The following is a 23,986-nucleotide window of genomic DNA, read 5'->3' as shown; positions in this document are numbered from 1 at the left end:
GGGAGTCTGGCTCTCGAGATTCGGAGGACGGTGCCTCTTCGATTTTGGAGCAAGCAATCTTGTTGGGAGTGTTTTCTCGAATGTGAGTAAAGGTTGGGCATGTTTGCTAGTCTACCTTGCCACAAAGCACAGAGGTTGACACACAGGGACTTTCCAATTATCCAGCAGTGGTACTGTTCCTTTACCCTTGTGGGTAATAATATGGTAGCTATACCTTCAAAATTTATGTGTCTAAACTTTGTGAGTGCTGTTTCTTTGCTATTCTTTTACCCTTCTTGGTCAGAGCGATGTAGTGGGAGCTGCAAGCTTCACGAACTTTGGCAGAGAACTTTAGCAAAGTTATCTATGGTACCCATGAGCTACTATTGCGTGTGGGAAGTGGGTGATTGAACAGTAAGACTCATGTGCTTTCTTCTTCACCAGAAGTCTTCGACAGAATGCTCATAATTTCCGCAAAGCTGAGTGTGCGTGTGACAGGTGCTGACAAGGCTGGAAAAGTAGGTGCCTCTTCGATTTCTAAGATCATCCATCGTGGTCTCTGAGCAGCCCAACTTTTGAGAAAGCAAGCGTCTCTTCGATTTCTGAGATCGGCCTTCATGGTCTTTGAGCAGCCCAGCTTTTGAGAAAGCAAACGCCTCTTCGATTTCTGAGATCGACCCTCGTGGTCTCTGAGCAGCCCAGCTTTTGAGAAAGCAAATGCCTCTTCGATTTCTGAAGCTCCGTCGAGTGCAGATTTTTATAGGGGCTGGCATTAAGTTCCAAAGCACACTTGAATCTCCACCAGTAGAAGCTCCATTCTTGCACTTCTAAGATCTTGATTTGTCCGACCTCTTCTCTCTTCAACACCTTTGAAAATGTATGGCCCCTCCAACCGTCGTTTTGACTTAAACCTTGTTGAAGAGGCAGCCCCGCCTTCTCCAGACAACATATGGCGCCCATCCTTCGTCTCCCCTACTGGTCCTCTTACCGTTGGGGATTCCGTGATGAAGAATGATATAACCGCTGCGGTAGTGGTCAGGAACATTCTCACTCCCAAAGATAACAGACTCCTTTCCAAACGGTCTGATGAGTTAGCTGTTAAGGATTCTCTGGCTCTCAGTGTTCAGTGTGCAGGTTCTGTGTCTAATATGGTCCAACGCCTATTTGCTCGAACCCGCCAAGTTGAATCATTGGCGGCTGAAGTGATGAGTCTCAAACAGGAGATTAGAGGGCTCAAGCATGAGAATAAACAGTTGCACCGGCTCGCACATGACTATGCTACAAACATGAAGAGGAAGCTTGACCAGATGAAGGAATTTGATGGTCAGGTTTTACTTGATCATCAGAGATTTGTGGGTCTGTTCCAAAGGCATTTATTGCCTTCGTCTTCTGAGGTTGTACCGCGTAATGAAGCTCCAAATGACCAACCTCTGATGTCTCCTCCTTCTAGGGTTCTGTCCAGTACTGAGGCTCCGAATGATCCCCCTCTGGTGCCTTCTCTTTCTGGGGCTCTACTGACTGCTGAGACTTCTCCTAAGCAACCTTTGTGAAAGCTCCCTCTTGTTTGTTGATTTTGACTTATGTATATGTACAAATTTGTAGCTTATCGGGGATATCAATAAATAAGCTTTCCTTCATTTCAACGTATTGTGTTAAATACACCAAAGCCTTCTTCGCTAAGTTCTTTGAATTTTCTTTTGTTGAAGCTTTGTGAGTGGAGCATGTAGGTTGAGGTAATGTTCCCTTAATTTCCTGAGTGAGGAAAACTTCTCGGTTGGAGACTTGGAAAATCCAAGTCACTGAGTGGGATCGGCTATATGAATCTTAGAACGCCATTGTGCTCGGTCATGTGTCATGTCCTTCGTTAGATTCAAGTACTCTAAGTCTTTTCTTAGAGTTTCTTCCAAAGTTTTCCTAGGTCTTCCTCTACCCCTTCGGCCCTGAACCTCTGTCCCATAGTCGCATCTTCTAATCGGAACATCAGTAGGCCTTCTTTGCACATGTCCAAACCATCGTAACCGATTTTCTCTCATCTTTCTTTCAATTTCGGCTACTCCTACTTTACCCCGGATATCCTCATTCCTAATCTTATCCTTTCTCGTGTGCCCACACATCCAACGAAGCATCCTTATCTCCGCTACACCCATTTTGTGTACGTGTTGATGCTTCACCGCCCAACATTCTGTGCCATACAGCATCGCCGTCCTATAAAATTTTCCCTTGAGCTTCAGTGGCATACGGCGGTCACACAACACGTCGGATGCACTCTTCCACTTCATCCATCCAGCTTGTATTATATGGTTGAGATCTCCATCTAATTCTTCGTTTTTTTGCAAGATAGATCCTAGGTAACGAAAACGATCGCTCTTTGGTATTTCTTGATCTCCGATCCTCACCCCTAACTCGTTTTGGCCTCCATTTGCATTGAACTTACACTTTATATATTCTGTCTTTGATCGGCTTAGGCGAAGACCTTTAGATTCCAACACTTCTCTCCAAAGGTTAAGCTTTTATGAAAAGTGGGTATAAAAAAAACTAAACTAAAAAAGATATTCGGTAAACACTTAAAAATAACTTATTTTCACAGTTTTGGATGAAAAAAAAACTAAAAACGTGAAGCAGCAAAAATGAGCATATTCTCAAAGCACAACAGAAGCTGTTTTTTTTCCAAAGGCACAGCAATACCAAACCAGCTCTTAGAAATATCCTTGAACGGTAAAAATACACAGAATGTTACTATTAATTTTCTGTCAAAAATTACACACATGCAAAGTGCATGATAATTTGTAAAACCCATTTTCCGGCCTATAGACAAAGCCTCTCCCTTTCTACCATACAACATTATCAGAAAACACTTGTTCAACATTGCATCCCCCTTCGTTTAAAGCATCCGCCACGAAATTGGACCTACGTACATCACCTGCTCCCTATTCTTCATCTTCTTCATCTTCATCTTCTTCTTCGGCTTCTCTCAACCACTGAGACAAGACACAAAAGATGAAACTGCTGTGAAGCAAGGCTAACATCATGCGAAATTTAACTAAAAAAGATGCACCATTAAGTTCATGCCATCAAATTTTGGTTGCCAGAAATCAACCTTTTCTTTTTCATTCAATAAATTAACCCGAATTGTGAACTATTCTCTTATGTTGAATGCATATGGACATAACAGAGACTTCTACGTCAAATTTTGACGTATTTCATTTAAAAAAGCTCAGCCACTGGAGTGAATTTGCAAAACTGATAGAATAAATAATTGCACCTAGTGCAATGGCAGCATGCGTGCGTTATGTTATATAATGATTATTAATCATCGCGTAAGGTAATAGAACAGAAATCAAATAATAGTACTTACTTGAATAAAGGCCGCTGATTGCTTGACATAAACTCTATCTGTTTCCTCTGCATTTTTCTTTTCGGCATCCCACCTCATAATAGCTTCTTCTTGTATAATTTCTAGTTCGTACAGTTGATGCAATATCTGGAAAAGAAAATTATAACAGTCAGAAAATAAATTAAAACTGATCAAAATTGCAAACGAAATTAAGGATAATAAAAAGGGCTAAGTTACAACAAATATCTCATTTAACTTTGGCAAAGCGTTTATTCAAAAATGTTTCTGAGATGGCTTTATCCATAGCTTTTCATTGCTTAAGAAAGAAAGCCTGGCAAAAGCACTTGGCAGAAACATATCCACCATTTCTATATGCTTGGTTTATGATCATGTGTAGGAAGACATACCTTGTCGAACACAGGAGAGAATTCCTTAAAGGACTCACACATTTCTTCAAATCTAAGTATCACTTCAATCTGGAAATTGAAAAATACTCAGTACAAAACACTAACCAAAATAAGCATCGCAATTCTGTAAAGGTAAAATTAGCAACACAGTTTATACAGGAATAATCAGCATCGCATTAACAACCGTCAAAACGAAGGGATCATGGTGTCCAGCAGTTAACTTGAAAAAGTGAACATAAAATTTACTAATTGGACTTAATATGCCTTATATAGGATAGGATATTTGACCTACTCGGGGTTCAAGTCAAATGGAAACAAAGGTTAATATGACTGCACAGGGAACACACACGCTACCGTCAAAGCTTAAGAAAGTAAATGAATAATGCAGATATAAAAATGAAATCAGCACGTCTGCAGAAGCTTGGAAGGGAGGGGACATTTCACATGTAACTAATCTCACTAGTGCGAGAGACCATTGTAGAGTTTAATGGTTGAAGAAGCGAATACAAGCATGAAAGAAAAGGATTCAACTACAAACCTCCTCGTCTATTTCTGCTAGGTAAGACTTCAGCATTTTTTTCCAATTTGTAAATATGTTAACAGTAGCTTGAACCAATTCACCTAAGAAAGGAATTGAACAAGATTTAGTTAAGACCATATGTCAACAAGCAAGACAAACAACATTTTATTTATTTATTTATTTTGTCAAAGCAAGACAAACAACGTTAGTAATACGAAAATAGCACTCACACTGCAGCTGAGCAAAAATTACAATGTAATTGTTCAATTAAGATATGGATGCTGTAAAACAAACTTAGAAAACCTTGACCACTTCATGTATGCACGTCTTACCCCCAATGTGATCTTAACTCATATAATAGAGAAAAACCCTTGCAAAACCCAAACCACCCACCTTTTCTTTGGCACCTCATTGAATTATTCCTTTTTACTTTTCCAGAGAATGCCGATTGTTAAACAAGGAAATAGAAGCATATTTCTCAAAGTATATTAATACAAGTTTCCAATCATAAAGAAGCTTCTTTGAATGAAAAGTTGGGAAGATAATAGCAAGTTCGGGAAAAGCTACCTGGTGAACCATGTGGAGTTTCTAATGCCAATTTCATCATTGAATAAAATAAAGCTCCAGCACAGTCCGCAGCCACCTTGTTGTATGACAGCCTGCAATGGACAAAAAAGTGGCAAGCATCAATAACAAAAGCATACATACTAACGCATTACAAAATATGGATAAAAGGTCATGCAAGAATTGAAGAAATTAACAAAAGCGAGTAATCATGAGTGGTTTAATAAAAAAAATTCAATATAAGTTAGCATCGTTTCATCAGATACATGTTTGTGCCTACAACTCGAAATATTAAGAGAGAATGACCATTTTGCATACCTTCAGAAAAGTAAAAATAGGAGGTGCAATAACAAGGAAAAGAGTAACTGATAGAGTTCTATTGGGAAAACCGAGGGAATACCTCAGTGAATTCACTTCTAATATGACGTGGTCTACTTGTATGTTTTCATGCACAGCTCTTAGAAAGGTTGCTTCAACCTGCAGATAACAATGAAATTGTTGAGGATTGGTTTTAACTTTGTATGTGTGTATTTACCATCAGCATTCTAATTGACAATGTTCACCTCTCTCTCAAAGTAGGCAGAATCATCTCGAAACTCTCCATCATCACCTTCAGAATCATTAGAATCAGGTTTTAACTCTCCTGAAGGTGGGAGGGAGCTGCCATCTTGAGCATGCTCCAAATCATCATCTGCAGCATGTATTGCCTCCAAAAGTTTGTCAGGAGGAATGGGAGCAACTGAATGCCTCCACTCCTCATCGTGGCCTCCTTCACAAATTGACCAAACATAACCAGCCCCACCAGTACCAAGCTGATCAACAATAACAACTGTTATTAGAGAATGTCAAGATAAATGCAGCAGTACAGTCCACGACATATAAAAGATTGCAAGTGAGACACAATATTCTCATTATTTACAAGAGGGAAATATGGAACTAAAACAATGCTGAAGCTCATCATTGCATAAGCACTACCACTATAAAGAGAAATGTACAAGTTTCTTTACATAGCAAAAAAAGGAATCGGTGTTGTTCAAAGTCAAAGCAAACAGTGGTCATTGAATTATTTTCAAATGCTCTTTCAAGTCAACGATCATTCATTTTCATTCTCCCCCCTCCCCCTGTTAGTGTTTGAATTCAAACCATACTCACACTTGGGAGCATCCCTATCTCAGGGTCATTTAAACACTAATGAGGGGAAAAAATGTACACCCTTCCCCCTTCTGACCCACATTTACCTATAAATTGGAGGGACCATGCTGTGAGCAAGCTAAATTGTAACTAATTTATAGACACAAATCCACACATAGTCGTCTTTCAGTCTGGATTTCAAGGGATTGTGTCATCCAATGCTATGTCTGAGTGAAGTATAATAATCAAACACCCATAATATTAATGCTAGTCTGAGCAATTTTTTTTTTTTAATTTTTTGTCTTAAATCTTCAAAACCTAAGTATCTACTCTTAACGAGCTTAGCCGTTCACCAAAGCTTGAGTGCACTTACTGTACAATTTTTGCATTTACAGAGAATACAAGAACAGAATTAAACTACATAGCTAACCTCAGATTTGGGCCAACATTGTGTCTCCATTCGTTGGTTCGTTGTTTCCTCATTTAGTTTATCCACAGTAGGTGTGATAGCTGCAGGTAACCACATGATAAGGATAAATATCAATGAGAAAGATTACATCTCTTACCATTAATAACAAGTATAAACAAAAGGAATTAAATGAGGTTAAAAATACGGGACAGCTGTCCCTAACAAAATTTGCTATATCCACTACTACATCCAGACAAACAAAGCTAAAATCAATACTAATTTCATCAAATAGACAATTAACAAGTATAAATTCATTGCATCTGGATGACATGTCCCAGAAACTTAGGAGACATTTATTACAAAGTTATGGAAATCAATAACCATGGTCATCCACAAAATAAAACAAAGAATCCAGTAAATCATCCTACTCCAACAAATTTACTGCTAATTATCTGTAGTATCTAAAGAGCAGCAATATGACTAATAAAAAGCAGATGCCTTAAAAGTATCGCACATGGCTAAGGCCATTCTTTTGCACATAACAGAACTCAACAAGAACAAACATGAAGCTTAGGAACAAAATTTGAAAACATTACATGACATTTCTGCAATCCCGCTGCTATTGTCAGCGTACTCCAGCTCATCGTCACTATCTAGCTTAGTTGGCTGCTGAAGCCGAGATACCTTTGAGTATGAAGGGACAATAAATTTTTGTCCTATAACAACCTGAAGGTAAACAGTGTAAAAGCACATTAAGATCGATAAGACTTCAGAAAACCACATGCAAAATGTATGTATTTGGCTCATACAAATCCAGACAAAAAGGAAAGATCAATTTGCAAGGACAAACTAAATTTGAGCAGGCAAAGGTTCACATTTCCTTCTAAGAAAATATCGAGCATGACATCAAAAGAACAGTAAAAGAGAGAAATACAGGTATTTCTCAGGACGAAATGACAAATACACTGCAAACTGAAAATGCTATTTAAACATGGAGTTTGCAAACGATAACAAGGCACAATTTTAACATCAAGGGAATATAAGTTATAAATCTTTTGATTTCAGAACTTAATTTTAACATCAACAGATTTTAAAGATCTTATCAGCACTAGAATACAAGTCCAAATGAATTTATAACGCTGTAAAAAGATTCAAACTATATATATGGGCCAGTAAACTGCTTACTATCTGTATTGTACAATTTTCTTCAGTTTTTTCTTTTTGAGCATTATATAGACAAGAAAGAAGAACTAACATTTGACAGTTTGAAATAGTGCTAAAACAGGATTAAAGGCACGTACCTTGAAAGACAAAACTACACCAGGTTCCAAAACTGCTCCAGACTTCATTATCACTCCATCACATACAATAGCATGCCTCAGCTTGCAGCCATCTTCAATGGTGGCATTATCCCATATATAGGAGCCTTCTATTGAGACATTTGATCCAATAGAGCACCCTTCCCCAATAACAGAATTTGTAATTTTGGTGTTGTTCCCAATCTTGGTGCCACTCCCAATGACTGTAAAAGGCCCAATCTGTGCAGAGCGTGATAGCCCTATGTCTGAAGAGAAGCTAGTTTATCAAATCACACATAATAAGATAAAAAAATAGAAAACCGGTTAAGTTTACAATAGCAGACAACCATTTCAGGAGCAACCAGGCATGCTATTATTATGTTTACAGAGCAGATCACCCAACAAATTTCCAAAATTTTATTAAATGCTACTAACTATTGGATAAACAGCAAGTGAATGCTAACTTTAGTACATAAAGGCCAAGTTATTCCAGCAGTTGAGTAAGGGATTTTTATTTTTTTTTCTAAGTTCACTGCTTATAATTAGAAGTCAAGTATTAGTTTAACTTAAGTCACAATATATCTATGCATGCAAGGACCTTAGGAAATAAAGTCAACTTATTTTATAAGCATTGGCCTTCGTAAAGTCTCTTAACGTTATAATTATACCAAATACTAGGTGATCAAATCTTACTTTCGATAGGGAAGGGCAGATCGTAAAGGTAGGAAAGGATGACACAGAGCATTTATGATGCGAATTTGAAGAATTGGCACAAAGAACAATTATCCAACAAATGACTTTATGAAGACAGCCAACATAACAGTGAAAAATCACTTGGAAGTTGGAACCAAACCACGGTTGTAGAATGTTGGTTAAATGTGATAGAATACAATAATTTAAAAAATAAAACAGGATGGAACACTAAATATCTAAAGAACATTCATCAAGATGTCCACAGTCAATAGCAACCCCTCCCCCTGCCCCTAAGTAATCCCCCCCCCCCCCCCAAAAAAAAACAAAACAAAACCAAAAGAAAGTAAATTAAAAACATAAATAATTATATGCGATTTATATGTCACATCAATATACTGAACATTACCTGATGCTCGATACATCCCCCGTCTTTCCAGTTTTATTGAAGAATTCCCAAAAAACTTCACATCTGGCACCAATGGGTAAGTCCATCTCTGAATTATGTCTTTACTAACTGTATCGTAGCTTCGGAAGTTGTCAATTCTAGCCGCATAACTCGAGTGAATTTCATGAGTGAATATTTTGTAACCCATAATCTGAATGGATAGATGGTTCCCTTAGAAGAATTGCAAGGTAAACTATAAACACAGAATAAACAAAGAGATGTCCAGTACAAGACATACATCATCAAGAAGCAATCCCTTCAAAAAGTGACGACGTAGATGTTGATAATCAAAATTGTCTGTGAAAAGGCTGAGGACTTCAGGAGAGCATATGTCAATATGGCAATCCTGCAGATTTTAACAATAAAAAGTTGGTGGAATAGTTGTTAGAATAGATTCACACCATACAAACACAATAAAAATGTGAATGGTGATTCTGCAAAATAGATTCACACCAAGGGCATCATCAGCCACATTGCCCCAAGAAGATAAAACAGCCTTTTGATAATATGAGACCCATGCCCTAAACCCATTTCTACCCTAAGAGAATTCAAAAAATCTATCAACTGTAAGTCCTAAATAACAGGAAAGAATTTTTTTTTTCCCTTAACTTCAAGAGTAGTGAGAAACATGAGAGCCAAAACTAAAACTACAGCTCACTACAGATTCTAATAAGCGTTATACTGAATATAATATCCTAATACAGGTGAACTGATGAATCAAATAAACCTACAGGTGTGATTCAAGGTTCAGTTCCATTAATTACAGAAGCAATCAGGGTCAATCTTGAATCATGGATAAGGCTACTTTGCTTCATCTCATTTGATAATGCTTGGGAAGAATTAGCAAAAGAGATTTTGCAAACTAAATGGTCCTAAATTTCTGAATTAGGAGTCTTTTCAAATCTCTTTTGTTTTGATATTCACACAAATTCCATGTCAGAGATCAACTTTTTATTATGGTTATTTATTTTACGGGGTAAGTACAAATGTAGACCTGATAGAGTAATCGAACATCCGCAAGATCCTTCAACAGGCACATTACAATGAAAGACCTCACCAGATGACAGTAAAACAATTAAGATTTATTGAGGATCACTACAAAAAGATCAAGTAGACTTTCTACAGAGATTAATAAACAACCACAAAATTTCAAGGGCAGGGCTGAGATGTTACCTGTTTATCATTGTGTAAAGTAATTGTAGGGTTCTCAGCGATCAACAACTTATCGAGATAGATAGATCCTTTTGTATCGTCTGCCTTGTCCTCATAATATAAAAGCTGCTTTGTATTAGGATCTGTTGCCATAAACAGCTCATCAGTGCCAAGTCGAGATTGATGAGTGATCTGAGAAGGCTTTGACCGTTTTATAACTATTGTCATCACAGCATTACTATCTTTTTTTCTTCTCTCTTTATGTTCTTGAAGCACCTGAGTAAGCGACATGTTGCTCACAGTGTCCCCACTAATTAGGACAAAATCTCCATGTATCTGTAGAGGAAAGAGGGAAAATAATAAAAATTCTAGTGTACAAAAAATGTTGCAACTGTAAAGATTCAGGATACGTTTAAATTAACCTCACTAAAAATAAATAGTTACAGAAGTAGCGGCAAAAGGGGAAACTAACACCCTACAAATCTCAGATTTTATTACATTATCCAAAAAATTCAGAGAAAGTGGAGTAACTCTAGTACAAGTTAACCATATTATAGTGACCTGATGCGATAATGTCATTTGGAATAAAGGGGGAAAGTTTTCTATTTGTAATGAAATAAAATATCCTGAGTATACGTCTTGGATCACGTCGTGTACCATCGATCTAGTTCAAATGGGATTCCCACTTTTCAAAATCACAAACATCATGCCTATATTGATCTTATCTCAAAATGAAGAATATAGATATAAGTCTAAGTATATTTGGAAACATAGAGAAAACGAAATGCAAGAAGGTTAAGATAAGAACATACCACGTTGCGCTCATATATCAAGCGCAGAGCATCTCCAGCACTAACAGAATTATGCGACTCAATCGTTGTGACTGTGAAGTTGGGTTGAGCAAACCACTCTGAACTCTCCAAATAATCAATCACTTGCTTAGAATGAGCACAACAAAAAACAAAAACCTCCTCAACGCCAGCTGACTCAAGCCATGCTAAGGTGTAATTGATCATCGGGACATTTACCAATGGCAACAGCACCTTCATAAAAAAGAAACGAGCAATAAACATGACAATGCACATAGAATACTTGCATTCATAGCTTTGTTGCGCATACAGATGTCACTACCTATAAGATCATCTCTACACAAAAAATTCAAACAAAAAACTTCTAATACCTTCTTTGTTTTCTAGCTTCACCGTCAAGTGTTAGCGTTCAACAAGAGCAGTCGAAAACATGTTAAAAGTTTTAAGCCAGCAGCCTAGTAGCAGAAACAGTGATCAACATTCCCTAAGCTCAATTAAACCAATTGACCATTATACTAACCCAATTAGCCATGATAACATCTGTTTAGTTGCGAATTTCCAAAACTATCATCGAAAACTAACAAAAAAAAAAGATCGAAACTTCGCAAATTTTCCGAAAGCCCTTGTTTCCATTCCACTAAAACTGCATTATAAACTACTTGAATTGCATTTACATATATACATTCATGTAAATATATACACACAAATGTCAAACAAAACACATAAATACATATATATAAATCAAATGATATAGGCGCACACACGCACACACGCATATATATATATAATGCATGCCTATAGATATAAAGAGAGAGAAAGATATATACTTTGGGGCGTTCGAGTGTGATGGGTCGGAATTTGGTGGTGAAACTATCAGCTAAGAGGATGGCCTGCAAGGGGACACGTGCCAGTTCCTCAGGGTCCTCTGAAACCCTAGATGCACCTTTTTTCTGTGCGCCCATTGTCGTCGTCTTCCCCGGATGAACTCCGATGAATTAATCGAACAACAGAGAATTGTAAGCTGTCAATTTAGAAAAACCCTAATTAAAAAACCCACTGTGCAAACAGAGAGAGTGAGAGAAGCAATATTCGACTGTGGATTGAGGGGTGCGGTTCCTATGCGCTGACGGCGTTCACCGTGAGATTGTTTTACCCAATAACAAGAGGCCACGTGGCCGTCGTTTTATTCTTCTTTGACGAACTGGCGTTTCCACCAAATCCACCGGTCCGAGATCTAAGCCGTTGAATTTTGATCCAACGGCTATAGTTATATAATTTTAAAGAGGCCCATGTTTGTAGCCGTTAAATCAAAATCCAACGATCCGAATCCCGGACTAGTTGAATTTGGTGGAAAGGATCCAGAGACAAAAGAACAAATTGACGGTCAAAAATTGTAAAAAAACGCTTATATACAATACAAAAGCGTTTTAGTTGGTTGCATGCCAAACAACAAACTACTTCTTCATTGATCCAAAAAAAAAAAAAAACAAACAAACAAACAAACTACTTCCTCATAGAAGAGTTACTGAAAAGTGTTATAAATAAAAAGTGCTAGTGAGTAAAAGCACTTTATAGAGTAGCACATCCAAACGGTGATAAATAAAACAAAGTAATTGTCGAAACTATCTTTGGGCTTTTGGTTATCGGGTGCGTTTTTCGGGCCGGATCGGCCCGCTTATGGAGGCTGGACCAAGCACGGGCTCACATTGTATGAAGAAAAAACAAAATCAATCTTGAATGATTTTTATTTATTTTTGTTAGGGTTTGTTTTAACTTTTAATCACATTCTACATTTTGTTGACGGGTGGTGTTATCCACACATCCGTTTTTACTTCTTATACATATTTTTTTTTATCTTTTTTAATTTATTCGATCTAATGGTCAAAAATTAAAACGTGTAAGAAATAAAAAGAAGTGTGTGGGTAGCCCACCATTTCTTGACTCCACCCCCACAGACTTTAATATACCTTGCATTACTTTTTAAATTAAAACTGATCTAAGGTCCACTCATCATATGACACTGACTATGTGACTACAAACATAAATATCGAACCTCTTGTATTATGGTTTCACACAACCTTATCACACTCTTGTTTTAGTTTTACTTATGTACATTTGTGTCGTGTTTGTATCACATATGAATTGATCTATATGTACACAAATGATAAACATTTTGTGAATGATTTGGTCAATGCCAATCATGTACTCATGAGGTTTTGTATTCGTGTAATTTTTAGTTGTGTCTGAAATTATGATGAGTTCGACACCATTATAAAATATAGACAAGAAAATTATTATAACCCGGTTTTATAGTGAAAATTATTATAACCTATTTTAAAAGTATATACAAGAAAAATGCATCTCTCATAAAAGGCAGACCCAAAAAAAACGACCTTGCATTGCATCAATGCGTGCATGAACAACAAGATACAAACCCAATAATTTGGGCTCGATTAAAAGACTCAAAACATTAAGAAAAAATATTTTTCGTTTCCAAAAGTACTTGAAGTGTTTTTTCATGATTCAATTACATTTTTATTAAGGATTAGATCTAACAATTTTTTTATCAAAAACTTTTTCAGCCATTTTTAAAAGCAACTTCAAATGAACTTATAATCATCCCATCTAAATCACCATAAACATCAATTATTTATTCATTAAAATAAGAAGAAAAATGGAAACATCTTTCATTAGTACTAATTACAAAATACTGAGCTTTCCCATCTTCCATAATTTTGTTTTCCTTCAGGTGATCGTTGTCTTGTGCTAATTAATCTCAATTAATTTCTGTTGCCCATCCAAATCTCTTGTTAATTATATACATTTTCTTCTTACAAGATTTGTTAAACAAATCTTTTTTAAAATATAAATTTCCTCTGAGATTCCAAGCTTCTTTGTTTGCATTATAATACGATCGTGGCATCGCCTCATGCTGCTGGTACGACTTTTCAGAGATTGCTGGCTAGTTCTTGTTCATGCAAATATGATGTGTAAGAAAATAATAAATGTTTAATTTAACATCGTCATGTAATAATATAGATAAAAGTAGGATGGTACTATCCACGCACATCTCTTTATCTTTAACACCGTTTTAAGTTTCGACTATTAGACTGATAATTCATGCATAGGCCACAATTTTCAGCTATGTTGAAACATTTTTCTAATATCAAGTGTAAGAACGAAACATTGTAACTTAGGGGGTTTAGCGGATATTGTTCTTAATAAAGTTTTTTGGAGTTGATATTTCGTTTTTGATACAAATATTATTATGAGATATCTCAAATTAGTAGTGAATATTATATTTCATCGTAATCTGTATTTTCGATGGTTTTGTGAAACTCTATGTACTTCAGGAGGAGTTTGATATTGGGATCAATATGAAATTCTGACTACTACTTAAACAATATCTAGTATGTTTCTGTTCATTTCTACAAACATCGATTATAAATCAGCAGAATTCCGTGCTCGTAAAAACATCATTATTGAGGAGAAAATACATAATATACAATTGATAGTTATTCTGGTTGCATTTTCACGTGATCCCCGCCATAATGCATGCATTTTCTGATGCATACGTTAGTTTCAAAAGTTGGCCTACTTTTCTATTATTTTTTAAAGTTGGCCAACTTGACTCAGCCTTAATTAGCCTTTATATATCCACCCACCCAGATCTAGATCTACCCACATAACACGTGGAAGGAAACAACTTCTAGATAAATTTTTCAGTGTGTAGATTAATCACTTATTGCTTTCTCATATTCAGATTGGGATGCTGATCCCAATACTAGGAGATCAGTCACTGGATTTATTGTCTGTCTAGGGCACAATCCAATCTTGTGGCAATCTAAGAAGCAAGCTTCAGTTTCAAGAAGTTCAACTGAAGCTGAGTATAAATTCATTGCTTATTGCGCTACAGACATTACTTGGATTTTAAATATGTTGAGGGATTTACATCAATTCTTACCTGAACCTCCTTTAATACACTGTGATAACTTGTCAGCACTGGCATTGTGTTCAAATCCTGTCTTTCACACTAGAATCAAACATCTCGACACATACTTTCATTTTGTTCAAGAAAAGGTTTAGAAGAAGGATTTATTGGTTCAATATGTACCAACTGAGGAACAAAAAGCTGATATTCTAACCAAAGGGTTACATAGTCCAGTATTTTTCAAACATTGTTGCAATCTTTGTCTTGGTTCCCCAACCGAGATTGAGGGGGGATGATGAATGAAGACACATGGCAGTACTACAATGGTTGCTACCATGTCAGCTTATATGGTTGGGAATGGTTGTGGTTGGTTGTAATTAGTTATAATCTGTTAGTGGATAAGGAGGGTTGCTTAGTCACTAAGAAGTAGTTAGCATATAAAAGCTTTGTAAAGCTTTTATATGCTAACTACTTCTTAGTGACTAAGCAACCCTCCTTATCCACTAACAGATTCTGACCAACATATTCTAACTAATTACAACCATTCCCAACCATATAAGCTGACATGGCAGCATTCATTGTAGTACTGCCATGTATCTTCATTCATCAGTTAGACACTTGAATAAATAATAAAAAATCAGTCACTTGTCTTATGACATTTGGTGTACCGAGAGTCGAATTTTCAGCCTACTGAATAATCTCTCCAACCTCAAAATATTGTTGATAATTATTAGTAGCACTCTTAAGAAAGAGTGCTTTTGTTTATCTTGCAAAAAACTACAACCTTCATGCATAATTCAAATAAAAAACAACTGGATGTCTGAATTACGATGTTTCTCCTCTGATCAATCGGTAGTTGGAAATGTCGATAGGCTCTACCACTTCACTTTCACTTAAGTCTCTCTTCTCTATTCCTTTCATTAAGTTCCGTCATCCTCTATTGTATGACATTCGGTGTAATAACGGAAGGCTTTCTTTTATTATTCGGTCATAGTAAAAGCATTGGACAATTTAAAATTGGATCCATGTTATACGGTGGTACATAGAAGAAAAACTCAAATAAAACACAATTAGAATCTGTTGTCGAAAATAATAAGAAGCAAAGGCAAAGAGAAACACAACCAAATACCGAAAAAGAAAAAAAAAAGAGTTGCTTGATTATTCACATCAACGTCTAAGAAGTTGGAATTTGGATCCTCTTTGTGAGAATTTTAAGGATTCGTGAATCATATTCGTTTATCGTACATTGTGCAATCATAAATCATTTTAAATACTTTTATTTAAAATTAAATATAAACGATACATGATAAAAACTAACCGCACGATATAAGATGAACGGACATAATTTTTGGATCACCGGAATACTTACCATAAAAATCCGGAGAGAATACTGTTGGAAGAAGTTGGATTCAGGGACCAACTTTGGCCAGAGCCAGCTTAGCCAGATGTGCTGTTATACACTGCAAAAAAAACGATTCCAAATTCATATGCAAAGAATAACACATTTATTCTAACAAATGTGGCTACGATTACGTACGCAAATAACATTGATTAGTCATCAAGAAAGTGCTTCTCTCAGTGGCTAACCCTAAGATATTCATAAAAAGGATTAGATATATGACTAATGCAGCCGCACCACGTGGTTAATACAAATACATAATTATCCACTAAACTTTTCTTTTACTACATTTGGATTGGGATGATCGCTTATTTCGTTCGACTACTCTTGTCTCTACTCCTTTTCTTGTGCAATCATTTTTGCGAATTCCAAATCCTTATGTATACCCAAACAAAATTAATAGTCATAAGGCCTTCTGGCTAGTAACACGGGTTCGGTTGAAAATGTTTTTAAAATAACTAACATTGTTTATGAAATTAATTTTGAGTTCCGCAAACACTTTTTAAGTGTTTTTAAAAAAAATTATTGCAATGTGTACTTAAAGTGTTTTCTTATGATCCAATTGAATTTCAATTGAGGATTAGTTTCAAAAATATTTTCACCAAAATCACTTTCAATCATTTTAAAAGCACTTTTAAATGTCTATTTGATAAGCGCTTATGGCTACTAATTTTGTGCAACCATTTTGTACAATAAAACATGGATATTGACTCTTGCTAAATACAAATACACTTACATAACTGCATTAATCAAAGAGTCCTAAACGTGATAAGGAAAAGTTGGAAAAATGATTTGTGGCATGAATCAAATTACCCTCAATTCGAACGGATTACTTGAGTGATTTCTTACTTGTCCACACGATTAAGTTTTTAGAGCATGCTTTGAGAATGTTTTGGTAAAAAGCACTTTGACGTATAAAGGTCATATAAGTCATTATGCTCTCTGATGAATTGTGATTATCACGCAACGTAACATTTTTCAAATGACAAAATTCATTACGTTAATCCCATAGGCCGTAGGATTTAAATCATAGATTTTGGGCAATCTACACCCTACACACAAAGCTCATCTCATAACCATTCAGTATTACGGTCTGGTAATATTCATCTTCACTTGAAAGTGAAAGGTCTTATATTCGAATCTCGTAAATGACGAATTTAATACTAAATTAGACTACTCATTATGTGGCCTTGCCAAACTCTCCCTCATCTTAATGCAAAAATATCTATGTACTAAAAAAAATAAAAAAAAAATAAAAGAAACCCCTAAACCAAAATTTATGAACTCTAAACCTTGACAGATCTTTCAAAATCCTAAATCATAGAGTCTACCCCGGACTTTAAGAAATATTTTAAAATCCTATAAAAAAAAATACGCGTAGGACAACATGGTAATCTTCAATATCTTTTATCTAGTAATGGATCCACAATGCAATTAAATTTGTGTCCTATCCTAAAATATTTAGTTAAATTTGTTATTTTTCTTTGAACATGATTTTTTTCTTAAAATGTACGTCTAATTGTTTTTTTTTATTCTCGTTAAAAACGAATTTGAACTATATTATTACTAATTGATTATGTGACTTAGCCCGCTCTCTATCTCTTAATATAAAGAATATCGTTTGTTAAAAAAAAATATACGTCTAACTTGATATGTAATCTTAATTCATTCTAACGTAGAGGAGTTCATGATCCGATGCACTTTTTATGCCCATTATGCATCCCGCACTTTTCATGAAAAAGGACTTTCGTGACTTCACAGGTAATTTATGATTTTCATTTTTTGTCAAGCCACAAGTAATTTATGATCATGAAATCCAAAATTCAAGGAGATTTAAGACCTTTTCATTAAAGTTTACACAAATATGTCGTTTTCTATTAATTATTAATTTGCTTGAGCTACGACAAGTGAAATGTTAAGAATACTCTGTCTCAATAGTAGGATTTTAATGAGATGATAAAGAGTCAATAAAAAGTTCATATTAAGATTTTAATGAGATGACAGAGAGTCAATAAAAAGTTCAATTCTCGAGAGATTCATTTTAGCATTTCGCTTTCGGTAATTGCTCGAACAAAAATCATATAGACTTTTTATCTTTCCTCCTCACTCGTCTGATCCTCTCTTGCTTTCTTTCCCCATCTCTCATCTTTCTCCCTCTCCTATGATCCTCTTTGTTTGAATATCTTTGTCCAGTATAAGTTTTAAGATTTAAAAATATTTTTAAATCTCATACCAAATAAGATTTTAAGTATTAAAAAAATTATTTTCAGAAAATATTCATAAAAATTATGTTAAAAAAATAATTTTTTTAAATAAGATACCAAACTCGTCCTAAATTTTACTTTTGAAATATTTATTTTTCCAAGAATACAGTTTTTTCACAAGGCAAACAGCGACGCGAGTGGCTGATTTTTGGTGTCTTTATCTAATTTCGGCGTCTGTGAGCTTCCTCAACGGCAATTTAAGCACTGAAGCACCCCCAGCCACCCGTTCATTTTAAATCACAAAACCAACGGTCCAGATCCACACTACCCGCCACATTCCGCTACACCGGCCTCATCGGATTAGATATCGCCTCCTTCCCTGTTTCGTTTTCTCTCCTCTCTGTTGATCATGTGTTAAAAGCACACACGCTTCTCTCTCTCTCTCTCTCTCTCTCTTCCCTCTCTTTCTCTCTCTAAAACTTTTCTTCCTATTATAAGTCCACAGTTTCTCTCTCGTTTTCTCGCTGTTTCCAGAGGCTTCCAATCTCCATATCTCTCAATTATTTATCAAAATTTTCTCACTTTCCTTCGTTTTCCTCCATTTTCTCGGAAAATTTCGATTGTTTTGGTTTGAATTCAGCAAAATCAATCTTCTTTTCATTTTTTGAGCTTGGAAAACCTCGCATTTGCAGCTGCAGTACGGTGCGTTTTGGGGTTTTGCAGAGAATTTTGGAGCAGAAATTGAGTTCCAGCTTCCTCTGTTGGAACTCTTTCTTTCTGCGTGAACTTTAGACCCTTTGATCCGGAATCACGAGCTGTATTTACCGTTTTTCACAATTCGCCAGGCGGAGTTTGAATTTTTCCTACTATGCATGTTCTTCGAACCTCCCTGGTAAGCATTTTGTCAGGAATTTTGGACAGATGGGTGTTTTGAATTTTCTATTTTCTGTGTTTGGATGCCGAGAAAATGGAGGAAACCGATGGAAAGTCAGCTGCTTTGTGTCGTTTGAATTCGAAAACATTGTCAAAGTAGTTGCTTTCCTGCATTTTCTCAAATTTCTCAGCAACCAAACAATTCATTTGTAAGTTTTAGCATTCCAAAAGCTGTGTGCTTTTTTGTTTTAATGCAGAGTTCATAAGGTTTATGATATCGAAGGTCATTGAGATGGGCAGTTCGGAGAGATAGATTCCGCATATTCCAAGATTCTGCAAATTCGAAGCTTGAAAGGAAATCTCAGTCTTTTGTGTTTTCTGTTGAAAGATTGTTAAATTAGCTTGTTATATATTTCGGCTTTGTAACTTATTCGAGGAGGTGGCTACAATGGCTGTTGCACATTTGAGCATGATGATCTCAAAGTTACAAAATCTATCCACTTCGGACCACTCCTCCGTGGTTTCGATGAACCTATTTGTGGCGCTCCTTTTAGCTTGTATTGTGATCGGTCATCTTCTCGAGGAGAATCGATGGGTGAATGAGTCGATCACCGCCCTTTTGATTGTGAGTGTTTGCTTAGTTACTGCTTAAATGAAACAGAACATAAGGAAAAAAAATTTTGAATTATGCCATTGGTGTGTTTTGACAAATTGTGATCGATTTTGTGTGGTTCGTTTGTAGGGGGTTTGCACCGGGGTAGTTATTCTTCTGATCAGTAGAGGAAAAAGCTCGCATCTTTTGGTTTTCAGTGAAGATCTTTTCTTTATATACCTCTTGCCGCCTATTATTTTCAATGCTGGGTGAGATTTTTCTCTGTTTGTATATTTTCTGGCATGTATGGTTATACAGTGGTGTATAGTTCATGGTTGTTTTGCTCTTTCTACTTCTATTTATGGGTTGATGTTTTCTGCTAAAATAATATAGGTTGCATATTACTTATTGTGTCGTCTTTTCTATCAAAAGATGATAGTTTTCTTCGAGATGTTTTTTCTAGGATTTTTGTTTTATATGTCACAAAAATGGAGTAGTAGTAGCTTATGATAGCACTACAAGACTGAAAATAACTTACGCTGCAAGATAGCATGAGTATTGAGATATTATGGTTTATGAAGGTCTCAAGATCCCGTTCTATCTTTGAAAACTTAAATCAGTGGTGCCTATTTCCATCTTGCAAGCAGAACACCAATTCTCTTTTTGTATCGAAGTTTCCAATTTTGTGTTGGTTAATCTCATAGTGGTAGGTAATTGATCGCCTTTTTCTTCTCCGAGCTTAGAATTCATGTTTTGGTCTTTGCTATGTGTATCAGGTTTCAGGTGAAAAAGAAGCAGTTCTTTGTTAACTTCATGACCATTGTAATGTTTGGTGCTATTGGTACATTAGTATCCTGCACTATCATATCATTAGGTATGCTCGTAACTCCACATATGATGTTTCCCCGATGTGCATAGTGAGGTTATCACTTATGAGCTATACTCAAATTTTAACAGTTAACTTACTTTGTCTTTGCTTGATTCAGGTGCTACACAATTCTTTAAGAAGTTGGACATTGGAACTCTGGAGTTGGGGGACTTCCTTGGTATTATCACTTTCTTTGTTCCATTTGTGTCTTTGGATCTATCTGTGTTCTAACTATTTTAATTTCCTATTTGTAGCAATCGGTGCAATATTTGCTGCAACGGATTCTGTTTGCACGTTGCAGGTGTGTCATATATCCATGTTGCATGCGTTTTCAAACAAGTAAAATACGAATAGGTCTACACTAAGTTTGTTACCCAATTGTTCAGGTGCTCAATCAGGATGAGACACCTTTACTTTACAGTCTTGTATTTGGGGAGGGTGTCGTTAACGATGCGACATCTGTGGTCCTTTTCAATGCTATTCAGAGCTTTGATCTCACCCACATTGATTCCAGTATTGCTTTGCACTTTATGGGCAACTTCTTATATTTGTTTTTCGCAAGCACTATGCTAGGAGTGTTTGTAAGTCCCTCTCTCTTTTCTGCGTGTCCATATATACAAGTGTGCTATTTTTGTATTGTTCCCCCTTCCTTTTTGTACCTTAGTATAACTTCTGTCTCTTGTAGGCAGGGCTGCTTAGTGCTTACATTATCAAAAAGCTTTATTTTGGAAGGTATATGGTTATTAATTTATATATTCAAGTTATGCGTTGTGCACTCAGCAACCAAGTAGAGTAGATATTTTTACTGACACAACCTGGTTTGTAACATCGTTCAGGCACTCTACGGATCGTGAGGTTGCTCTTATGATGCTCATGGCATACTTGTCATATATACTGGCTGAAGTAAGCTTCTCTTCTGCTTTCCCTTCTTACCGGCTTCAAGTGTGTAGTTAGATTGTATTGCTTTGGTCGTATAAAAACTATAGTAATGACATATTTGATGTGTGTTGCAGTTATTCTATTTGAGTGGCATTCTCACTGTGTTCTTTTGTGGGATCGTGATGTCGCATTACACTTGGCACAATGTGACGGAGAGTTCAAGAGTTACGACCAAGTATGGCTTCTTGGATATTACCTCCCAGCCATTTGAATGTAACGGTCCTGTTTAGGACACAGTTTAATAGGTCGTTTAACTAATGATCTCAATTTTTCTACACGTTTTTACAGGCATGCTTTCGCAACCTTGTCATTTCTTGCCGAAACATTTATCTTCCTTTATGTTGGTATGGATGCCTTGGACATTGAAAAGTGGAGATTTGTAAGTGACAGGTATGTCCTTGTTACAGATAATGTTTGAACACTGTACATATATGTTCATAACACGGCGACTTATACCAGTTTCAGTGGATTTACATGTGGTGCTTGACTTTGCATTCGCAGTCCTGGAACATCAGTGGCAGTGAGTTCAATACTGCTAGGTCTTATTATGCTTGGAAGAGCAGCTTTCATTTTCCCCCTATCATTCTTGTCGAACTTAACAAAGAAAAACCAACATGATAAAATTAGCCTCCGGCAGCAAGTAAGCACTCTGTTCCTTCAGCGACGCTACTTTTTTCTTTTCCTTTTCCTTCAGATACAGTGAACGATCAAATTAAACCAACAATTTTTTTTCTTCCTGCAGGTTATAATATGGTGGGCTGGTCTCATGAGAGGTGCTGTGTCTATGGCACTTGCTTACAATCAGGCAAGTTATATATTGCTTACAACCTGCTGGTCATAGAGAAAAGTAAAAATTGGCATTCCATGGGAACATATACACCGATTCCTATACTACGAGAAGGAAAGGATCTAATACAGTTTTTCATTGAATGCAGTTTACAAGGTCAGGCCACACGCAGTTGCGAGCAAATGCAATCATGATCACTAGCACGATAACTGTTGTTCTTGTCAGCACAGTGGTAAGACATCTACTCTGGATTCTGTGTATTCTAGCATTGTCTTAAACCATCCTTGGTTAATCATGGAACTTGTGCACGTTTTTATTTCCTCATTGATCCTGTTTTCGTACGAATAATTGTGCACGTAGTCTGCTAAAGATTTATTCGTTTCTCGGAGAATTGGCTGACTGGGTTTTTGTGGTCTAGCAGAAGTTTAGTAGTTCTATCATGCTTAATCTTTTATCATATTTGCGGTGGTTCCAACGTGTCATTGGACTTTGTTCAGGTTTTCGGATTGATGACGAAACCTCTTATAAGGTTCTTGCTGCCTCATTCACCAAAACAAACAACCAGCATGTTGTCGTCAGAACCAACCTCTCCAAAATCAGTCATTGTTCCACTTCTAGGGCAGGATTCTGTAGATGATCTTGTTGGCCAAGATTTTCGACGGCCGGCCAGCTTACGCGATCTTCTGACAACTCCAACGCACACAGTCCATCGCTATTGGCGTAAGTTTGACAACGCATTCATGCGTCCAGTGTTTGGAGGCCGGGGTTTTGTTCCCTTTGTTCCCGGGTCACCAACTGAACGGGACAACAACGTTCAGTGGCAATGAGAGGGTGGTACACCATGTGTCACTATATAAATGGTGGGATATGTGTGCTAAAAAGTTAATAACTTAAACAATAAAATTTCCCACTACTTCTGTTAAAACATGCGGTGTACCACTTGTGTTCCTGTTATAATGAAAAATCTCTCTACTCGAACCCACTGAGCATGTGATATATGTTATAGCTTGTGAAAGGTAGAAGTGTACCATAATCTATGTGTATTTTGTTTCGATCTACTGTGTATTTTGTATAGCCTGTTCTTTTATTTGCTCTAATCACCGGATTGGGGTTGTCTCTTGTCACAAACACATCGGTTGAATCAGAGAGCTCAATGTAATGTAATAATGTTTTGTTTCCGACAATAATTGTAATGTTTGCTTTTTGTTTCTGCAAATTAACATGCGTTGAATCCATTTTATTGTTAAGTGCCTTGAAAATTAATATTCATATTCAGTGTTTAAAATGTCGGTTATCGTTAAAAATATTGATATGTAAATGTTAGATCAACGATAATATTGATATGTAAATGTCAGAAATATTGACGGATATTGATAATATTGATATGTAAATATCAGAAATATCGACAGATATTGATATTGGTTGTTTTCGGTGGAAATTTACTAAAAAATATGAAAATTTAAAATGAAATTGTAGAGAGTATCAAACACTGATTTAGACGAAATAAGAGTTTTTTTTTATATTTAACTGATGTGTCAAAATATATCGATAAAATATGTGGACTTTATTGGATATTTAAGAGTTTCTTTGATATAGACCGTATTTTTTTCTTTTATTTTTTTGATATTTTTTAAAATATCGACCGTATCGAA

The 23,986-nt window shown here is 36.1% G+C and overlaps 2 protein-coding genes across 2 annotated transcripts; one reads left to right on the top strand and one right to left on the bottom strand.

Moving 5' to 3' along the window:
• Positions 1-2,661: 2,661 nt before the first annotated feature.
• On the bottom strand, positions 2,662-11,896 carry LOC103419546 (uncharacterized). The gene is made up of 15 exons (XM_029098863.2): positions 11,569-11,896; positions 10,745-10,975; positions 9,954-10,268; positions 9,019-9,126; positions 8,742-8,931; positions 7,646-7,908; positions 6,941-7,070; positions 6,366-6,445; positions 5,368-5,616; positions 5,205-5,281; positions 4,808-4,899; positions 4,259-4,341; positions 3,721-3,789; positions 3,335-3,460; positions 2,662-2,957 (listed from the first exon to the last, which is right to left on the bottom strand). Exons 1-15 carry the CDS (start codon positions 11,701-11,703, stop codon positions 2,907-2,909), a joined length of 2,199 nt encoding a protein of 732 aa, XP_028954696.2. The 5' UTR covers positions 11,704-11,896; the 3' UTR covers positions 2,662-2,906.
• Positions 11,897-18,652: 6,756 nt separating this feature from the next.
• Positions 18,653-23,550, top strand: LOC103434125 (sodium/hydrogen exchanger 2-like). Its single transcript, XM_029098862.2, has 15 exons — positions 18,653-19,167; positions 19,406-19,773; positions 19,891-20,009; positions 20,517-20,614; positions 20,727-20,786; positions 20,863-20,909; positions 20,995-21,189; positions 21,294-21,340; positions 21,445-21,511; positions 21,622-21,722; positions 21,836-21,937; positions 22,049-22,187; positions 22,290-22,352; positions 22,483-22,566; positions 22,832-23,550. Exons 2-15 carry the CDS (start codon positions 19,597-19,599, stop codon positions 23,159-23,161), a joined length of 1,629 nt encoding a protein of 542 aa, XP_028954695.1. The 5' UTR covers positions 18,653-19,167; positions 19,406-19,596; the 3' UTR covers positions 23,162-23,550.
• Positions 23,551-23,986: the final 436 nt, after the last annotated feature.

The sequence above is a fragment of the Malus domestica genome, chromosome 04 (genome assembly GCF_042453785.1).
Source record: "Malus domestica chromosome 04, GDT2T_hap1".
Lineage (NCBI taxonomy): Eukaryota > Viridiplantae > Streptophyta > Magnoliopsida > Rosales > Rosaceae > Malus > Malus domestica.
The sequence above is the reverse complement of the archived record's forward strand: the minus strand, read 5'-3'. Positions and strand labels throughout refer to the sequence as shown.

Bases quoted from the DNA above. Each gene is read 5' to 3' on its own strand.
- LOC103419546 (XM_029098863.2), bottom strand. From the start codon at position 11,703: ATGGGCGCACAGAAAAAAGGTGCATCTAGGGTTTCAGAGGACCCTGAG. The intron at 10,269-10,744 runs GTATGTTCTTAT...TTTCCTCTACAG, and splicing joins TGATATATGAGCGCAACGTG to ATACATGGAGATTTTGTCCT. The intron at 9,127-9,953 runs GTAACATCTCAG...TAAAATCTGCAG, and splicing joins CTTTACACAATGATAAACAG to GATTGCCATATTGACATATG.
- LOC103434125 (XM_029098862.2), top strand. From the start codon at position 19,597: ATGGCTGTTGCACATTTGAGCATGATGATCTCAAAGTTACAAAATCTA. The intron at 21,190-21,293 runs GTAAGTCCCTCT...TGTCTCTTGTAG, and splicing joins GCACTATGCTAGGAGTGTTT to GCAGGGCTGCTTAGTGCTTA. The intron at 21,938-22,048 runs GTATGTCCTTGT...TTGCATTCGCAG, and splicing joins TGGAGATTTGTAAGTGACAG to TCCTGGAACATCAGTGGCAG.